This window comes from Chiloscyllium plagiosum, chromosome 29 (assembly GCF_004010195.1).
Source record: "Chiloscyllium plagiosum isolate BGI_BamShark_2017 chromosome 29, ASM401019v2, whole genome shotgun sequence".
Classification (NCBI taxonomy): domain Eukaryota; kingdom Metazoa; phylum Chordata; class Chondrichthyes; order Orectolobiformes; family Hemiscylliidae; genus Chiloscyllium; species Chiloscyllium plagiosum.
In genome coordinates, this window is record NC_057738.1 from 25240960 (window position 1) to 25260410 (window position 19451).

Genomic DNA, 19451 nt, shown 5'->3' on the forward strand with positions numbered 1-19451 from the left:
GCAGGAAACATGTTTCCACTGATGGGTGAGTGCCGAACCAGAGGACACAGCTTAAAAATATGGGGTAGACCATTTAGGACAGAGATAAGGAGAAACTTCTTCACCCAGAGAGTGGTGGCTGTGTGGAATGCTTTGCCCCAGAGGGCAGTGGAGGCCCAGTCTCTGGATTCATTTAAAGAGTTGGATAGAGCTCTCAAAGATAGTGGAATCAAGGGTTATGGAGTTAAGGCAGGAACAGGATACTGATTTAAGGATGATCAGCCATGATCATATTGAATGGTGGTGCAGACTCGAAGGGCAGAATGGCCTACTCCTGCACCTATTGTCTATTGTCTAAGTTTCTGTTCACAAAGGTACTGATGGAACATCCTGACACCAAAGATGACCTTCAAACCTTCCTTCAAACCTTCCTTCCATCTGGACATAATTGTGTTCAGCATTAGCCGATATCTGCAAACCACATGTTCTCTTCACTGAGCCACCAGTGAGCCAACACTAACCCGATACCCATACGGGGAGGCATCGTATGTCAGCACTGCCTCTCACTTTGGATCGTGGTGGGCCAACACCTTAGGTAATGAGAGCTGCTTTTCACTTCCCTAAAGGCTACTACTTTGCTGTGCGACCATTTCCAAGGCTCGTTCTTTTATCAATGGCAGGTGTAAGGTTGCCAGGATGGAGGCTAGGTAATGTATGAATTATCTGTAATAATTCACTAACCCAAGTTCTGCTACAGATGTGAGGGCTGGGGTTCCTTTGATCACCCTCACTTTGTCTTTCAACAGGTGTAACCCAGTTATACTGACTCTGTAATGTGACTAGCTCACTTGGTGCACCTGGAACACACACTTTGCTCATCTGAGGCATACACCCATTTGGGAGAAATGTTTAAGCGCTATGTCCAAGTACTCAAAGTGCTCTTTTTTTTGGTCTTCCCAGTTATTAGTACATCATCCAGATGAATGGCAACCTGTGGTAACTCTTGTAAAATGTTCTCCATGGCCCACTGGAAAAGGGCACAGGCTGGTGACACTCCAGATGGCAGTCTTGTGGATTGATAGAAACCCTTATGGGGATTATTTGTAACGTACTCCTGGAATTCTTTATCCAGTCGCAATTGCAGGTAGGTATGGCTCATGTCCAGCTTTGTAAAGGACAACCTCTTCCCCCACCAACTTTGTGTACAAGGCCTCTGTGAGGGATTGGGTTTTTATCCAGCTGAGAAGCAGTTTACCATTTTCTTAAAATCCCACAAAGGCAAACTGAGCTGTCAGGCTTCACACACTATACAACCAGTGCTGCCCATTTGGCAAACTACACTGGTTTGATGATTCCTTCACTCTCCAGCCTCCTGATTTCTGTCTCTACTTTTTTGCTCACAAGGCAAATTGCAACATCTTGGAATTGCTTCCTGGTCAACATGTAAAATGGCTTTGGCCCTTCTGATAGTCCCAAGCCCTTCCTGCAAAACTTCTGGGTATTTCACTAAGATTTCACTGATGCAGCCATTTTCCAGTTAAAAAGTGTTGAGCTAATCTAGGCAAAACTTTCTCTCAACCAATTTCACCCCAATAAGCTTGGGCCCATCAGTGGTAATTGTACCAACTGCTTCTCATAGACCGGAACCAAAGTCGTATCCTTAATTTGCAACACTTCTCCAGTGTATGCTCTGTCTGGTTGAGGTCTCGTGCAAACTTAAGGGTTGGAAACTGGAATGAATCTTGTTAAAGATGGGTTCTGCAACCATAGATACAGCTGCACCAGTGTTGACCTCCATGGGAACTGGGTGACCATTTAACCAAACATTAATTTTAATTGATTCTGATTTTGATGTAGCTAAGCAATTTAATTGTTCCAACCCACATGTAGGGGGATTTTCTGGGGGTGGGGTGGGGTGAGGGGGTGCACTTTCCTGGGTACCGGCCTGAGTTTTCTTACTCAAGTCGGTCCTTGTCGGACCTCTTGGCTGTCTTGAGTCTGCATACTGGCAGCAACTCCAACTGCATACCAGCTCCGATCCTGAAGAATGTTTTAGCCGCTTGGCTAAGGCTTGGCTGTGCTGTGGGATTCTGCTGTGGGCTGGCCTAGGATCCCTGTGCTCAGCACATGCCTTGCGTGAGGCTTTGTCAGTGCCTACACTCAAGTGGTGTTCCCCAAGCTCATTTGGACAGGAGAAGGTGTTCAGCAAACTTTGCTCAGGATATTGTGCACGTCACACAGCTGCTGAAGGCACAGAAATTTTCTTCCATGAAAAAAAGATAATTTAGTACAGACACAATGCAACTTCTATATTGTAATATTCTTGATTTTAGTGGGAAGTAAAGCCACATTAAACATCAGTTTGCAATATGCAGGGATAACATCAGTGCTCCAAGCTGTGTTTATCAAGTGTTATTCTGCCAGGCTGTGAATCAAATTCATAGCTATGTCTAAATAAGTATTTGCATTGAATTAAATTTTTAACTATCCTTCATACATTAATGCCAAAATCAAAAATTTTGCCACTGGCAATACCCAATTTATAGCTTCCTAACTCTAATAGTCTGTAAATATATATGTTGATAACTTGGTAGTTAATGGATTCCTGCAATGTCTGTAAGCAAATTCATTTAGTTAGATTGGAACTTGAGGCCTCAGTTTCTGGATGAAGACACTCCTTGTACTGACCATTAACCTTCCCTGGAAGCAAGAAACTGTCATGTTGTCATTTTGAAATGTTTTCTATGTTTCAGCACTCACCAGTCGCTGGATCTTTAGCGGGATCCTCCATATTTGCACTACCAGACACGCAAAAAAGACTTTTGAAGTTTGCCAATAGTTGGACTGTACTGCGGTTTTTCGATGCCATCTCTTTTTATCTTATCTTATGATTAGCTCATCCATTTTGAATGACTCCACTTGACTTTGCTCTTTGTTGCAATCTGACTTTTACACCTGCACTTTCTTCAGATCCAAACCAAGACAAGGTTTGCATTCTTCTCCTAAATCTATGTGTCTATCGATTCCTTTTCAAGGGCTTTCTGCCATGGTTCGTTCCTGTAATTTGCAGATTTTTTTTCCTCCAAAATCCACATTCTTCTTGAGGCTATTAATTTCAAAATCAGTGTTGCTATTTTCCATTTCTCCAACAGGATTGTAGAACTGAAACTGTGTCCATGCCACCTAACATCTTTTTTTCCCGACTGTCTTTACTTTTTTTTTCTTGATCGTGGTGTTACAATATTTTTGACTGTCAGCTATAGTCTGTGTAGTACTCTTACCTCCAAGTGAGCAGGTTGTGGGTTCAAATCCTATCTAGAGACTGGAGCACTTGATCACTGACCTATTTCTCCTATTTACTTGGATCTCGCGTACTGATCACAGTGTAGTTCAGGGGGACTGTTGGAAGTGCCATCTTTCAGGTCATGTTAAACCAAGGACTCAGCTTCCCTGCAGTGCACAGAGAGATTCTATAGTACTACTCGGGCAGCAGGGCAGTTCTCAGTCTCTTGACCAGTATTTTCCCCTTTTAATCAACATAATTAGAAAATGGATTAAATGTTCCTTGTTGCAGTGCACGTTGGTGTGCACAAACAGCATGTTATCCTTTCTACATTACAATAGTTCAAAACTTCTCAAAAGTAATTCATCAGAGCCAAAGAACTTTGGAGAGCATTCTGGTCATAAAAGGTATTATGGGAAGATTCCTTCTCTGACGTTTTTAATATATTGTTCTTTTTAAAATTTGCATAGCATCAGATATATTTTAAGTGCTTTTAATATTTTGGCAATATTTTTTTTGTAGAGAAAAAGTGCAGAAGCAGGGTGGCACGTTTCCAGCTTCTGAGCCACACTTTTCGATTGCACAGCTATTTATACTTCCTCAAGTGTGTGGATTTATCATGCGAATAACAGCCTCCTGATGAACAGAGGGAGCTCGGTTATTTGCAGTGCCACTGCTGATTTTAAGGGTTTTGACACAACATCAATCTCAACATTGTAAATGTGAACTCAGTCATTTTTATTTATTTCAACACCAGTGCATACATTTGGACCTGTAACCCTTTTATGATGCCTCTTTTTTATAGATTGTATTTGCACAACCCAATTTAATACCATAAAACATCATGTCAATTTTCTCTTTCAGTTAAGCCCAAAACGAACACTGAACAAACAAAAGGAGTAATTAGAACTGGTCAAGAGCAATTTTAAAATTACCTTTACAGAGGTAGGGAAGTTTAGGGAGATGTTGTGTGTGATGAGCATAAGCAGTTCCAAAGATCATCTATCTTCCTGTTTCCCCCCACTCCCCCAAACTAATTGAAATAACTGCTCTGAGGCCAGGTCCCATTACCGAGTCACCCTTTATTTACTAGTGCACAGTAGACTGGTTGTGGCCACCCTGCTGAGTCATTATTCAACTGAGGAGATTGTAATTTTATATTGTTCAGTTAAGGCTTTCCTGATTGGGGTTGTTAACCTGGGCTAATCAAGGTCGTCTTAGTCAATGGGGTCCAACTGGTTCCAATCACTACACCAGCCTGATTCCCAAAATCTGTTCTGTATCTAGGAAACATAAGAACTAGGAGCAGGAGTAGGCCATCTGGATTCCTCTTCATATGGACGCACTGGTTACAAAGGCCCAACAATGTCTCCTCTTCCTCAGGCAGCTGAGGAAATTTGGCATGACGGTGAAATCCTTGCCAACTTTTATAGGTGCGCCATCAAGAGGATTCTGTGTGGATGTGTCACTACCTGGTATGGCCACTGTACCATTCAAGATCGGAGACCGTTAGAGAGTGGCGAACTCTGTCCGGACAAACACAAAGTCCAACCTCCCATCTATAGAGTCCATCTACCAGGCCCACTGTTAAGGAAAGGCTGCCAGCATTCTCAAAGATCCATCCCACCTGGCAATGTTTTTCTACAACCTCTACCATCGAGGAGAAGGTACAGAAGCCTGAACACACGCACCAGCCGGTTTTGAAACAGTTTCTACCCTGCTGTTATTTAAAATACTGAATGGACTCTCAAACTCTTAACACTCGCCTGTGTCTTTGTGTTTTTGTTTTTGCTGCTGTTTACCTATTATTTACTTATCTATGCTATTTAACTCTGTGATCTGCCCGTATTGCTCGCAAGCCAAAGCTTTTCACCATGCCTCGGTACACGTGACAATAAATTCAATTCAAATTTAAATTCAATAAGATCATGGCTGAACTTTTCATGGACTCAGCTCCATTTACCTACCCTCTCACTGTATTCCGTAAGGACTAGGAGCAGGCATTTCCAAACCTGACTGTAAACAAATCTTTGTGCTGTGCACTGGATTAGTTTAGCATCTGGGTATTCCTTTGCAGACATACTCGTCACCTGAAGAGACTGCAGTCTATGTTGGGTTGTTGAAAGGGACAGTTTTGACCAGATGCAAGGTTTGGATTTGCCTATGCTTCCACAAGCAAGCTGTGTTCCTTGAGGTTGAGGCAGTTCATTCACATTATTTATGCAATGGCAATATTTAGTTTGACAATCCCCAGTATTCAGATTCTATGATGGTCAAGACACCCCATTGGCACTCAAAGAGTAATTATGTTGTGCTGAACTGTAAATCTTTGTAGAAAAAGGTCAATCTCAAGCACTTTTTTTGTTAAGCTATGATGAGTTGGACATTCAAGCTGTGGCTATCATAAAACTAAGCCACACAATAAGTTGCAATTTTGTTAAACCAGCTTTGTTTATCTTACAAGTGCTTGTCTTGCAGTTTGCTGAGTCTGATGCAGTATTAATGTTCAGCACTGTGATTAAGACTGGGTGGGTTTGGCTGATTTAATGAATTCACTGTTGTTAGCTGGGTGGTAGTAGGAGTGCTGAAATTTCACTTAAAATAGGATTAAACAGGATCAAGGACAAAGCCAAGATTATTGCTTCAGATTTGATTTCTGTTAAATCTTGTTGGAGGGTGGGATTGTACTTCAAAGGGTGGTGCCACTTTATAGTGGATTCACCCAACAGTAATTATGCAAGCACAAAGATGAAGAATGGGCATCTGAGGGAGTTACTCTAAGTTTGAGATTTCATGGAATTGGCTTTCTTCAATGTTGCAAAGTAGATTTCTATCCAATATTTTCATTTAAAGTTCACTGTAAACCTCAGCTTATATAGGCAGTCCTATGTTTCTTAGCAGAAAATTGACCTTTTGGCCAAACTGTTTGGAGTTGTTGTATGCTACAGATTCAATGCCCTACTATTTTTGTGGACTCCATTCCACAGGTTGACATTGCACAGATGTTGGGAGAAAGTGAGAACTGCAGATGCTGGAAATCAGAGTCAATAAGTGTGCTGCTAGAAAAGCACAGCTGGTCAGGTAGCATCTGAGGAGCAGGAGAGTCAATGTTTCGAGCATAAGCTTTTCATCAGGAATGTGGGCCCCCACGTTCCTGATGAAGAGCTTATGCTCAAAACGTCGACTCTTCTGCTTCTCGGATGCTGCCTGACCAGCTGTGCTTTTCTAGCAGCACACTTATTGGCACTTTACAGATGTTGAAAAAATATGACCTTCTGAAGCTAAATGGTGTTTAGTTTCCTGAAGGAATAAGCAATTATTCAGTACCAAAATAAGTCTCCCAATTTAAAATGAAAAACACTTCATAGAAGCTGGGTGCCACTGGCTAAGTTGGCATTAATTGCCTATCCCTAAATGGCACCTGAATGGCAATGGTGAGTCAGCATCTTGGCCAAAAGACGTCCTGAGTGTGTAACTAGACCCACAGTGCTGTCTGGAAGGGAGCATCAGGATTTTATCTGAATGGCAGTGAAGCAACAGTGTTGCTGTTCCAAGTCAAAACTAGGGAACTTCCAGCTGGCAGTGTTCCCATGCACCTGCCCATGTTCTTCTCGATGGAGGTTGTTTATTTGGAAGGTTCTATCAAAGGAACATTGGTGAGTTGCAGTGCACTTTTTGTAGATGGTATAAACTATTGGCACTATGCATTGGTGGTAAAGGAAGAGAATGTTAAAAGTGCAGAATGTGGTGCCATTCAAGTGAGCTTCCTTGTCCTGGATAATGTCACACTAACTGAGTGATTTTGGACTGTAGTCAAGTGGAGAGTAGTCCATCACGATCCTAACTTATGGTTTGCATGTTTTTGGGAGGTAAGTAATCTCTGCAGAATTCTTTAGCCTCTGACCTGTACTTGTAGTCACAGTATTTAAGTGACTGATCCAGTTAAGTCAATCATAAGCCTGTAGGGTATTGATTTTTAATGGGATATTCAGCAATGATAGAATCTAACCATTGACATTCATTGGCACTATCCTTTTGGAGATGCTCATTGCCTGGAACTAGTGTGTTGTGAATTTTACATTGTTAACCAACTCCAGTCTCAATGTTCATAGAATCATAGAATCCCTACAAAGTGGAAAGAAGATGTTTAGCCCATTGAGCCTACACTGATCCTCTTGAGCATTCCACCCAGATGCAGCACACTATCCTGTTCCTGTAAGCCTCATTTACCATGACTATCCCACGTAGCTTGCACATCTCTAGACACTACAGTCAGCGTAGCATGGCCAATCTGACTAACCTGCACATCTTTGGATAGTGGAAAGTAATTGGAGTAGCAACAGAAATAAGTTGTAGGGGTAGAATTAGGCCATTCACCCCATTGAGTCTGTTCCACCGTTCAGACATTGCTGAGGTCCTTTTTCAACCCCAGCGTTCCATTGTCCTCTCTCTTGCTTCTCACTTACCTTTTCTATACATCAAAAGAAAACGCTTGCAATATTTTTTTTTCATTCCGATTCATCTTACCCTCATTTCAACTTCTCTCCTCTTACTGCTATTTTAGTTGTTCTCTGCTGGCTTTTAAAGGCTTCCTGTTCCTCTCCCTCTGGGCCAAATGGTTCTGTGAAATATGGCTGTACTTCTGAGGGGAAAGCATCAGTAGTGTCCTTGGAATCTGGTAAAGTATTTTGTTTTGTAGTTTCATTCTAACTTTGTCAAAAAGAGAATGATATTGGTGCCAAAAATACACCTCGCAGCATAAAAACATTGTGCAAATTTTTGTGTTCCATAAAATTCTGCACGCAAACTATTTTATTCAGTAATATTTAACAAAAGCTTCCTCTGACTCTGCAGATTTCAGAGTTGTATAAACATAAATCTGAATTTCGTAATCTCAGATGTATTTCTGTGGATGGGTTCATTCCCTTGGAAGTGGGGGAGGGAACAGCTCAAAGGTGAGATAGCAGTTTAGACAACTGCATGTTGGGCAACATCCGTGGTGCATGACCGTTGGTGAAGTAAAGCTGGTGAATGTTGCTGAATTTGATAATGTCTGTCAGAAGCTCCATTTTTGCAGCATAGGGGTAATAGTAAAATGATGCTGAGTGTGAAAGATTGCAACCTTTAATGTCCTATCTCCTATATTAAGACATCTGAGCTCAGGGATTAGTCCAAGTATTTTGGGCACCAAAAATGTCTCATGGAAATTAGGAACAAGCTTGCACTTATACCTGTTAATCATTTCACACTTGTGCATGTCAGCCCAATAGTGTTAGTACGGTTAAGGAAGTGTGATGTATAGTTGTTGGGAAGATTTGGGGTAGCTCAGTGGCTAGCACTGCTGTCTCACAGCACCAGGGACATGGGTTCAATTCCACAATTGGGTGACTGTCTGTCTATGTGGAGTTTGCACATTCTCCCTATGTCTGTGTGGGTTTCCTTCTGCTGCTCTGGTTTCTTCCCACAGTGTGAAGATGGGCAGGTTAGGTGGATTGGCCATGCTGAATTGCCCATTGCATCCAGGAATGTGTAGGCTAGGTAGGTCGCAATGTTGCATCCACCTCTGGTTTGAAAGGTGCTTTCTTTAAAAAGTGTTAGATATACACACTTGTACAATCAGTGGTTTTATAAATGGCATACCTTAGTATTTTAGTTGACAGATCTTCATAACTGTTGTGATAATCTCTTTCACCAACATCTAACTCTTCTCCATTCTGTAGTCAAGTGCTTTATTTCAAGAGCAAAGAGTAGTTCTATCAGAAGACTGGTAGCTTTGGAAAATCCGGAAACGTTTGAGCGCCGTCCTGGCCACTAGCAGAAACGTATCGTACAGTGCTGCTCTTTTATGGAAGCTTGGTACTAATTTATAACTAGCAATAAAAATCGAACTTGTGTTCTCCTGAGATTTAAGTCATGCCACAGAACAATAAATAGGTTGTCAATGGGGCCATTTGGTCAGAAGAATATTTTGATTCCTTTTGTGATCTTTGAACAATGGCAGAGGGGAGGAAATTTGTTCAGGAGCTTTGTGTTCCCAAATGACCACAGATGGCTTTTGTGGAGTCAGTAACTGGGGTGAACCTGGGAATCTCCTGCTTCATTCCGATTGGAAAAGTTTGCACAGAGAAAATAAAGCTTCCTGTACTGAAAATATAACATTGATTACACAAACTAAACATAAGTAACTGTTGGTTGAGTCTTCAGGTTAGCAAATTTATATGCGTGCAAGTTGTTAGCTTTTTAATATCTTGTATTCTGAATGCTTCACAATGTTAATGAAATGGTGTGAAGGAGGAGAATTTGCAATTCTGGGTACTTGCAAAGAGCATCATGGAATGAATTGGATCATCTTCCATGCTCTGTGTTTTAGTTTTGGCCTAAGGCCGGTTGGGATTACATTTGTTTCTTTTTGTTCTGTTCCCAAAGGTTGACTAATTGTAGCATCCATGTAGAAATATAAGTGGCAATAATGCTTTTGAATGTAATTAGAAAAACACCTATGTAGTTCTGAATTGTATGTATTACTTGATTAATTGTGGTCGACTTTTATTATACTCACCTATCAGGAAGCTGCATTTTACTGTATGGTCACAATGCAGTGATGGAGTTCAACTTCCAATCACGTGCTCTTAGTGAAAACACAACAATATTCTTTACTATACATTCCAAGCCTGCTTGCTCATGAAAAATGTAACGAAGTTTGTTGCTACTGCAAGTGCCAATACTCCAAATCTACATTGACTTCTTTAATATTACAAATATTTTGTACTTTGTTTGAACTGCAATGTAGATGCTTCATCATCATGTGTCTAGGCTGGTGTTTCTTCCACATATGCCACCTGGGATCTTTTAAATGGAGGAGTGACTGACTTATGAATGCAGCTGTTTTTATTATCACATCTACTTAATTTAGTCAAGTAACACTTTTTTTTTTGAGTCTTGCAATCCACACACCATTCATGTCATCCCAGTTATTGATTTGCTGTTTTGTTTCTTTTTAGTTTTCCATCTGTCTGAGAAAGTCACCTCGGTGGTACCGGAAAGTGCCCTGCTGATTGTACTGGGCCTCATCCTGGGAGGAATTGTCTGGGCCGCCGATCACACTGCCTCCTTCACTTTAACACCAAATGTCTTCTTCTTTTACTTGCTGCCACCCATTGTACTGGATGCCGGATATTTCATGCCCAATCGGCATTTCTTTGGGAATCTTGGAACCATTTTAATGTATGCCGTCATTGGAACAGTATGGAATGCTGCTACCACTGGTCTCTCCCTCTATGGTATCTTCAAAACGGGTATTATGGGTAAGGAGTGTGGCTTTGTATTATCGAATGGAAGTATGGCCAGACTATAATAACCAGGCGACTGACTGACTGTGTGGTGTTTGCACATTCTCCCCGTGTCTGTGTGGGTTTCCTCTGGGTGCTCTGGTTTCCTCCCACAGTCCAAAAATGTGCAGGTTAGGTGAATTGGCCATGCTAAATTGCCCGTAGTGTTAGGTGAAGGGGTGAAATGTAGGGGAATGGGTCTGGGTGGGTTGCGCTTCGGAGGGTCAGTGTGGACTTGTTGGGCCGAGGGACATGTTTCCACACTGTAAGTAATCTAATCTTTTTAAAAAAAGTAGTGGTCATTGCTCTCTGGAGTATAATATAACTCTAAATGTTTTTTTTTAACTTCTTGACTTCTTTCCCTCAACATTTAATACTGATTGATAGGATTTCTAATTGATTGGCTAGAGGAAATGTGTATGAGTAACATTACTGTTGATAGTAAAGGCTTGGATTGTACCAGTTTTGCTAATTCTTTGATTTAAATCCAGGATGAACTGATTTTTCACATGTGGAAGTTTAGCTTTAGCATGCACATTGAATCAATGACGTGGAGGTGCCAGTGTCTGACTGGGGTGGACAAAGTTGGAAGTCACGTGACACCAGGCTATAGTCCAACAGGTTTATTTGAAATCACCAAGCCTTTGGAGTGCTGCTCTTTTCACACAGGAACATGATGAAGGAGCAGCACTCTGAAAGCTTGGTAATTTCAAATAAACCTGTTGGATTATAACCTGGTGTCATGTGACTTCTGACATTGATTCAATGTTCTGAAAACTGAGGGGTACGCTTCGCCAGTGATCCTTGTGTTTGTAATTAAGATGTCATTATTGCTAAGTTAGAATAATCACATTCATGAAATAATTCTAACACTTCACTATCCAATCTGAGCCTTTAGTCTCTACTGAGGAGCTAGATCAATGTTTAGAATTACTGTACAGGTCCTAGTATATTATATGTAGATACACTTTTTAGTGGTTAATGAGGGATCTGTTTGTCGTGAAGTTGAGCAGTTGCAAAAGAAACTTGCCTAACCTTATTTTATTCTGCAGTACGTGTAGCCAGTTGGGTCATTTTACAGATGAAATGGAGAGCCAATTTACTACCAAGGGTCCTCAGCTGCAATTTCAACATTAACTCTTTCAGAGTCTTTACCTTGTACAATTATTCCTTGCTGGGAAGTATCTTAACTTTTGCTTTTGCATTTGTGTGTAACAATATAATACACCTGCACACATGCATTGCGTTTTCTTCCTGATTCACTTGGTCTTAGAGGCTCGGCAGCTCTTTAGTGTCTGGAGAAAGTTCACTAGCAGTCTTTTCTCCCTCCCCTGATCTCCTGGTTTTGGCAGCTGCCCACTTCCTACCTTCTAATTCATACATAACACACTGTTTCCCTGCCAAACTCTTTTGCCCTCTTGTGTCCAAATCCTCCAGCTTTCACTGGTCGTTCTGTGCTGAACCAATGCTCACTTACTGGTTAGTGTAAGAATGGAGCAGATGGGCTTCAAAAGGTATGAAGTATTTACCTTTTTTGCTTTGTCAGAATTATGCCCACCATTGACTTACCACTAAGGTTTTGGAGAGTGTCTGACCATGAAGAGACTTTTTTTTTGTTTTCGTTGCGTCTTTCTCGAGGCTCCCTGTCACTATCCATCTCGTAAGATTATAATTCTGTTCTTTTGTTTTCCTCCTCCTCACTTTCCGAACTAATTTTCAACGTTCACTTTCAATTTGGATGATACATCTTGGCCCATCAGGATCTTGAGCTAGATCTATTTTATCTGGAAAATCTTACTGCAGATGGGCTTGGGTCAGGTTAGGATGCACACTTACTGCATTGTCCATACAACCTCCCTCCTCCACCTGCAGGATGCTTTCTTCTAAGATAAAATCAAATTGAATTTTTTCACCACTCCAGTCACTTTAGACAACATTTGCACTGACTAGAAACCGCAGGGACCCATTATGATGTTGTATGGGTGCCCATTTGCAATCAAGTCACTAATTGAACATCCCATCCTTTTTTATTATTTTGAATCCCTTTATAACTTCACCCTTCCGTTTGCCTAACCATGTCCAGCCCCAAGATCCTCTGACACACCCTCGATTTTTCTTTTTCCTGTCACTGGTGCTGTTTTGTACTACTAGGTGTCCATGAATTCTGTTCCTAACCCTTTCCAGATCTCTCTCCTTTTTTAAGGGGCTCTCTAAAGCCTATCGTTTGTAATATCTCTTTGGGTAGTTTAGTGACGATTGTTTACTGCTAATATTTCTGTGAAGCATCTTGGGATGTTTTGCAACATTAACTATGTGCCGCTCAAATGCAAGTTGTTATTGTTACCCTAGTCACAACTGAAAGTTAAAATTCCTTGTGGTCTCAACTTTGTTTGCAGGACCTATACAGGCTGGTCTATTGGAATTCCTTCTGTTTGGCAGTCTGATTGCAGCAGTTGACCCAGTGGCTGTGTTGGCTGTGTTTGAAGAGGTCCATGTAAACGAAGTGTTGTTCATCATTGTGTTTGGAGAATCTCTACTGAACGATGCTGTCACTGTGGTAGGTTTAGCAGCACGTTTAACTCCTTGGTCATTCTCCTTTTCTAATTGTAAATGAAGGGACCAAATTCAGATTTGTGCCGATGTGTTCATTTTCAATTTGGATGATACATCTTAGCCCATCAGGATCTTGAGCTAGATCTATTTTGTTTTTTTTCTGTATCCAAACCTGTGACAGGAGATTTGTGTGGAGCCAAATCACTGGTGTACAATATGTTTATTATTCTGGCTGACAATTGGTTTTTGTGTAGTTTTCAGCTGTTTCAGAGACGAGTCACTGAACTTAAAATGCACCCCAACGCCCAACAATTACAACTGAAGTTTCAGTCTTCTTGTTACTCATCCACTCAATATAAGTATCTTTGCTGCATAGACTTTCACTTTCTGAGAGGGAGATCATGTCGAACAAATTTGATTTGAATTTCTTTTAAGGAAGTGAGTAGATGTGAGTAATGCGATTGATGTAGTCGACATGAACTTCAAGAAGGCTTTTGACAAGGTCTTTCAGGCAGACTAGTGAAGAACTGAACAGCCTATGGTCTCCAGGACAATTTAGCAAACTGGATCTAAAATTGATCTAAATGACAGGGAGCAGTGATGGTCAAGGAATGTTTTGAGTGAAAGTTATTGGTGTGCTATAGGGTTTGGTGCTGAGTCCCTTGCTGTTGATTATATGCATTAATGATCTGGATATGAATGTAGGAAGTATGATCAGTAAGACTGCAGATGGCATGAAAATTGGTGGTGTGATAAACAACAAGGGGAAGCCTTCCATTACAGGACAGTATCGACAGGCTGATCAGATGTGCTGAATATGACAATTGGAATTTAATTCCAAGAAAGGTGAGGTGATATAATTTGGGAGGACTGATAAGGCAAGCAAGTTGAATGCTAGCACCCTAGGAACTACAGGGGAGTGGAGGGACCTTGTGGTGCAAGTCCATATATCCCTGAAGATCAAAGGATAGGTAGATAAGGCATATGGGATACTTACCTATATTGGGCAAGGCACTGAATACACAAGTAAGGAGGTTATGATGGAGCAGTAGATAGATTAGTTAAAATCATTGTTTCCACAGTATAAGGAAACTAGACCATTTGGCCCAACAAGTCCACACTGAACCCTTCAAAAAGTACCTCACCCAGACCTATTCCCCTACCCTATCACTTTACATTTCCCCTGACTAATGCACCTAACCTATACTGCCCTGAACACTATAGGCAATTTAGCATGGCCAATACACCTAACCTGCACATCTTTAGACTGTGGGAGGAAACCGGAGCACTCGGAGGAAACCCACACAGACATGGGGAGAATGTGCAATCTCCACGTAGACATTTGCCTGAGGCTGGAATCAAACTCTTGTCCCTCGATCTGTGAGGCAACAGAGCTAGCCACTGAACCACTGTGCTCCATAGCTGGAGTTTGTTGTGCAGTTCTGGTCACCACACTATATAGGAAGGATGCAGTTGCACTAGAGCAGGTGCAGAAGAGATTTGCCAAGATGTTCAGAGTTGGAGCAAGTCTGGCTTCGCACGGTGGCTCTGTGGTTCGCACTGAATACAGAACAGAATAACAACCTATCCCAAAAACCCAACAAACTATCCCAATTTAATAATACTGTTCCAAATTCTTGCAACAATCCCCATAAACCCTGCTTGGATAAAAAATGTAAAATCAAACCCAGGGTCTTACAGGAGAGATGTCAGAGAGAGGGAGGATAACATGGGCCTGCTGCTTTGAGTCCAGCAACTTCAAAACAACTGACTGCTTGCTCTGAGCAGCCAGACTGCTAAAACCAGCGCCATCCAAGCCAGAATAAAGCTGAACGGGGAGAACTGGCCACTCCTCTTTCATTATCAGAGTGTTTTTTTTTTTAAAACTTGAAAGCCTTTTCCCTGAGGCAGTATCTCCTAGCTATGATCAAGTTGGCCCTAAAACCCATCCAAACTAGACACCCTTTATCACTGCTGTGGGGGAAAAAAAACCTAAGGATAACATAACCTTGTTAAGAGTAGCGTCATCACACATGCAATTCTGGAAAGAGGTGTGAGGATACTTCAGAAGCTTCAGGAGATTTACCAAATGAACATAACTCCTAGAACAGCACAGTACAGATCTATCGGCCCTTGATGTTGATGCCAATCTTTTATCCTTATCTAACCTACATACCCTTCATTTTGCTATCATCCATGTGCCTATCCAAGAGTTGCTTAAATGTCCCTAATGTATTCGACTCTACTACCACTGCTAGCAGTGCATTCCATGCACCCACCACACTGTGTAAAGAACCTACCACTGGCATGTCCATAAACTTTCCTCCAATCACCTTAAAATTGTAACCCCTCGTGACAGTCATTTCTGCCCTGGGAAAAAGTTTCTGACTATTCACTCTGTGTCTCATCATCTTGTACACCTCCAAGTCACTTCTCACCCTTCTTCGCTCCAATGAGAAAAGCCTTAGCTCACTCAACCTTCCTTAGGACCTGCTCTCCAGTCTAGACAGCATCCTGGTAAATCTCTGCACCCTCTAAAGCTTCCACATCCTTTCTATAATGAGGCGACTAGAACTGAACACAATATTCCAACTGTGGTCTAGCCAGGGCTCTATAGAACTGCAGCATAACCTTATGGCTTTTAAACTCAATCCCCCTGCTAATGAAAGCCATCACACCATATGCCTTCTTAACCCGATCAACTTGAGTGGCAACTTTAAGGGATCTATGGACATGGACTCCAAGATCCCTCTGTTGTTCCACACTGCCAAGAATCCTGCCTTTAACCTTTTTTTATTCTGTATTTGAATTCGCCCTTCCAGAGTAAATCACTTCATGCTTTTCGAGATTGAACTCCATCTGCCACCTATCAGCCCAGTTGTACATCCTGTCAATGTCTCGCTACAACCTAGAACAGCCCTCTACACTATCCACGACTTCACCAACCTTCGTGTCATCAGCAAACTTACTAGCCTCACCCATCCACATCGTCATCCAAGTCATTTATAAAAATCACAAAGAGCAGAGGTCCCAGAGCCGATCCCTGCGGAACACCACTGGTCACCAAGCTCCAGGCTGAATACTTTCCATCTACTACCACACTGTACCACACTAAAATCCATGTATACCACATACCCTGCTCTACCTAAATCAGTGTTTTGTCACATCCTCAATTCAGTAAGGCTTGTGAGGCATGATCTGCCTCCCTCAAAACCATGCTAACTATCTCTAATCAAACTATGGTTTTCCAAATAATCATAAATCCTGTCTCTCAGAATCTTTTCCAATAAGATGGGAAGCCTTCAGAAATGAGATAACAAGAATCCAGAGAAAGTATATTCCTGTCAGGGTGAAAGGGAAGGCTGGCAGGTATAGGGAATGTTGGATGACTAAAGAAATTGAGGGTTTGGTTAAGAAAAAGAAGGAAGCATATGTCAGGTATAGACAAGTTAGATCAAGTGAATCCTCAGAAGAGTATAAAGAAAGTAGGAGTAAACTTACGAGGGAAATCAGGAGGGTAAAAAGGGGATATGAGATAGTGTTGGCAAATAGAATTCAGGAGAATCCAAAGGGTTTTTACAAATATATTAAGGACAAAAGGGTAACTAGGGAGAGAATAGGGCCCCTCAAAGATCAGCAAGGCGGCCTTTGTGTGGAGCCACAGAAAATGGGGGAGATACTGAATGAATATTTTGCAACAGTATTTACTGTGGAAAAGGGTATGGAAGATATAGACTGCAAGGAAATAGATGGTGACATCTTGCAAAATGTCCAGATTACAGAGGAGGAAGGGCTGGATGTCTTAACGGTTAAAGGTGGATAAATCCCCAGGATCTGATCAGGTGTACCCGACAACTGTGGGAAGCTAGAGAAGTGATTGCTGGGCCTCTTGCTGAGATATTTGTATCATTGATAGTCACAGGTGAGGTGCTGGAAGACTGGAGGTTGGCAAATGTGGTGCCACTGTTTAAGAAGGGTGGTAAAGACAAGCCAGGGAAGTATAGACCAGTGAGCCTGACCTCTGGGCAAGTTATTGGAGGGAATCCTGAGGGACAGGATGTACATGTATTTGGAAAGGCAAGGACTTATTTGGGATAGTCAACATGACTATCATGTCAACATGAGTGGGAAATCATGTCTCACAAACTTGATTGAGTTTTTTGAAGACTTAACAAAGAAGATTGAGGGCAGAGCAGTAGATGTGATCTATATGGACTTCAGTAAGGCGTTCGACAAGGTTCCCCATGGGAGATTGATTAGCAAGGTAGAAGACAGAGGGTGGAGGTGGAGGGTTGTTTTTCAGACTGGAGGCCTGTGACCAGTGGAGTGCCACAAGGATCGGTGCTGGGCCCTCTACTTTTTGTCATTTACATAAATGATTTGGATGCGAGCATAAAAGGTAAAGTTAGTAAGTTTGCAGATGACACCAAAATTGGAGGTGTAGTGAACAGCGAAGAGGGTTACCTCAGATTACAACAGGATCTGGACCAGAATGGGCCAATGGGCTGAGAAGTGGCAGATGGAGTTTTATTCCGATAAATGCAAGGTGCTGCATTTTGGGAAAGCAAATCTTAGCAGGACTTGTACACTTAATGGTAAGGCCCTAGGGAGTGTTGCTGAACAAAGAGACCTTGGAGTGCAGGTTCATAGCTCCTTGAAAGTGGAGTCGCAGGGAGATAGGACAGTGAAGGTGTTTGGTATGCTTTCCTTTATTGGTCAGAGTATTGAGTACAGAATTTGGGAGGTCATGTTGCGGCTGTACAGGACATTGATTAGGCCACTGTTGGAATAATGCGTGCAATTCTGTTTTCCTTCCTATCGGAAAAATGTTGTGAAACTTGAAAGGGTTCAGAAAAGATTTACAAGGATGTTGCCAGTGTTGGAGGATCTGAACAGACTGGGGCTGTTTTCCCTAGAGCGTCGGAGGCTGAGAGGTGACCTTAGAGGTTTACAAAATTATTACGGGCATGGATAGGATAAATAGACAAAGTATTTTCCTTGGGGTTGGGGGAGTCCAGAACTAGAGGGCATAGGTTTAGGGTGAGAGGGGAAAGATATAAAAGAGACCTAAGGAGCAACTTATTCATGCAGAGGGTGGTAAGTGTATGGAATGAGCTGCCAGAGGATGTGGTGGAGACTGGTACAATTGCAACATTTAAGAGGCATTTGGATGGGTATATGAATAGGAAGGGTTTGGAGGGATATGGGCCATGTGCTGGCAGGTGGGACTAGATTGGGTTGGGATATCTGGTCGGCATGGACGGGTTGGACCGAAGGGTCTGTTTCCATGCTGTACATCTGACTCTAATTTGGATGTAAGACTGACATGTAAGTTCCCTCCACTATTCCTGATTGGCCCTGCTGTCACTCCGGCCATCCGCTTGTTTCTCGCCTTTGTGGGAGGCATGGTGGCACAGTGGTTAGCACTGCTGCCTCACAGCGCCAGAGACCCGGGTTCAACTCCCACCTCAGGCGACTGTCTGTGTGGAGTTTGCACGTTCTCCCCGTGTCTGCGTGGGTTTCCTCCGGGTGCTCCGGTTTCCTCCCACAGTCCAAAGATGTGCAGGTCAGGCGAATTGGCCATGCTAAATTGCCCATAGTGTTAGGTAAGGGGTAAATGTAGGGGTATGGATGGGTTGCGCTTCAGTGGGTCGGTGTGGACTTGTTGGGCTGAAGGGCCTGTTTCCACACTGTATTGTAATCTAATCTAAAATCTAATCTATAAGTGTAGAATGCCTTAATCCTACCCTCAAACATTTTCATGCCTCCTTCTAGCTCTCCTAAATCCATTCTTCAGTTCCTCCCTGGCTACCTTGTAACCCTCTAGAGCCCTGTCTGATCCTTGTCTCCTCAAACTTAAGCTTCCTTATTCCTCTTGACAAGATGTTCTACATCCCTTTTCACCCAAGTTTCCTTCACCCAACCATCCCGTCCTTGCCTCTGTGGGACAATCCTATTGGCACTATCAGCAAGTGTTCCTTAAACATCCTCCGCACTCCTGTCATGCATTTTTGAGAACATTTGTTCCCAATTTAGGCACAGCTCCCATAAGATTTAGTTATAACATTAGGTTGGAGAAGCTTGGATACTATTGAACAAAGGATAGGTGTACAATATCAGCTTCCTTTCAGATAGGATAGTCAAAGGAAAGCCACCTCCTCCAACTGATGGTACAATAAAGGGACAGATTTGCACTTCTGGGCTAGAGTTTAATTGAGCAGAACCTATTTTATCACATTGATAACAGAAACTTATCTGCAAGGATGATAGAAGAGGTGATAATCAATGTTTTTAAAGGGAATTGGATA

At 42.1% G+C, this 19451-nt stretch overlaps 1 protein-coding gene across 2 annotated transcripts in view; it reads left to right on the forward strand.

Moving 5' to 3' along the window:
• The window catches only part of LOC122564452 (sodium/hydrogen exchanger 3), a 130553-nt gene that overhangs the window by 73027 nt on the left and 38075 nt on the right, over positions 1-19451 (forward strand). For both annotated transcript variants that reach the window (XM_043719350.1, XM_043719349.1), the window contains exons 2-3: positions 10264-10566; positions 12987-13147. In XM_043719350.1, coding sequence (XP_043575285.1) covers positions 10264-10566; positions 12987-13147 — 464 coding nt within the window. The remainder of the gene's footprint in view (positions 1-10263; positions 10567-12986; positions 13148-19451) is intronic.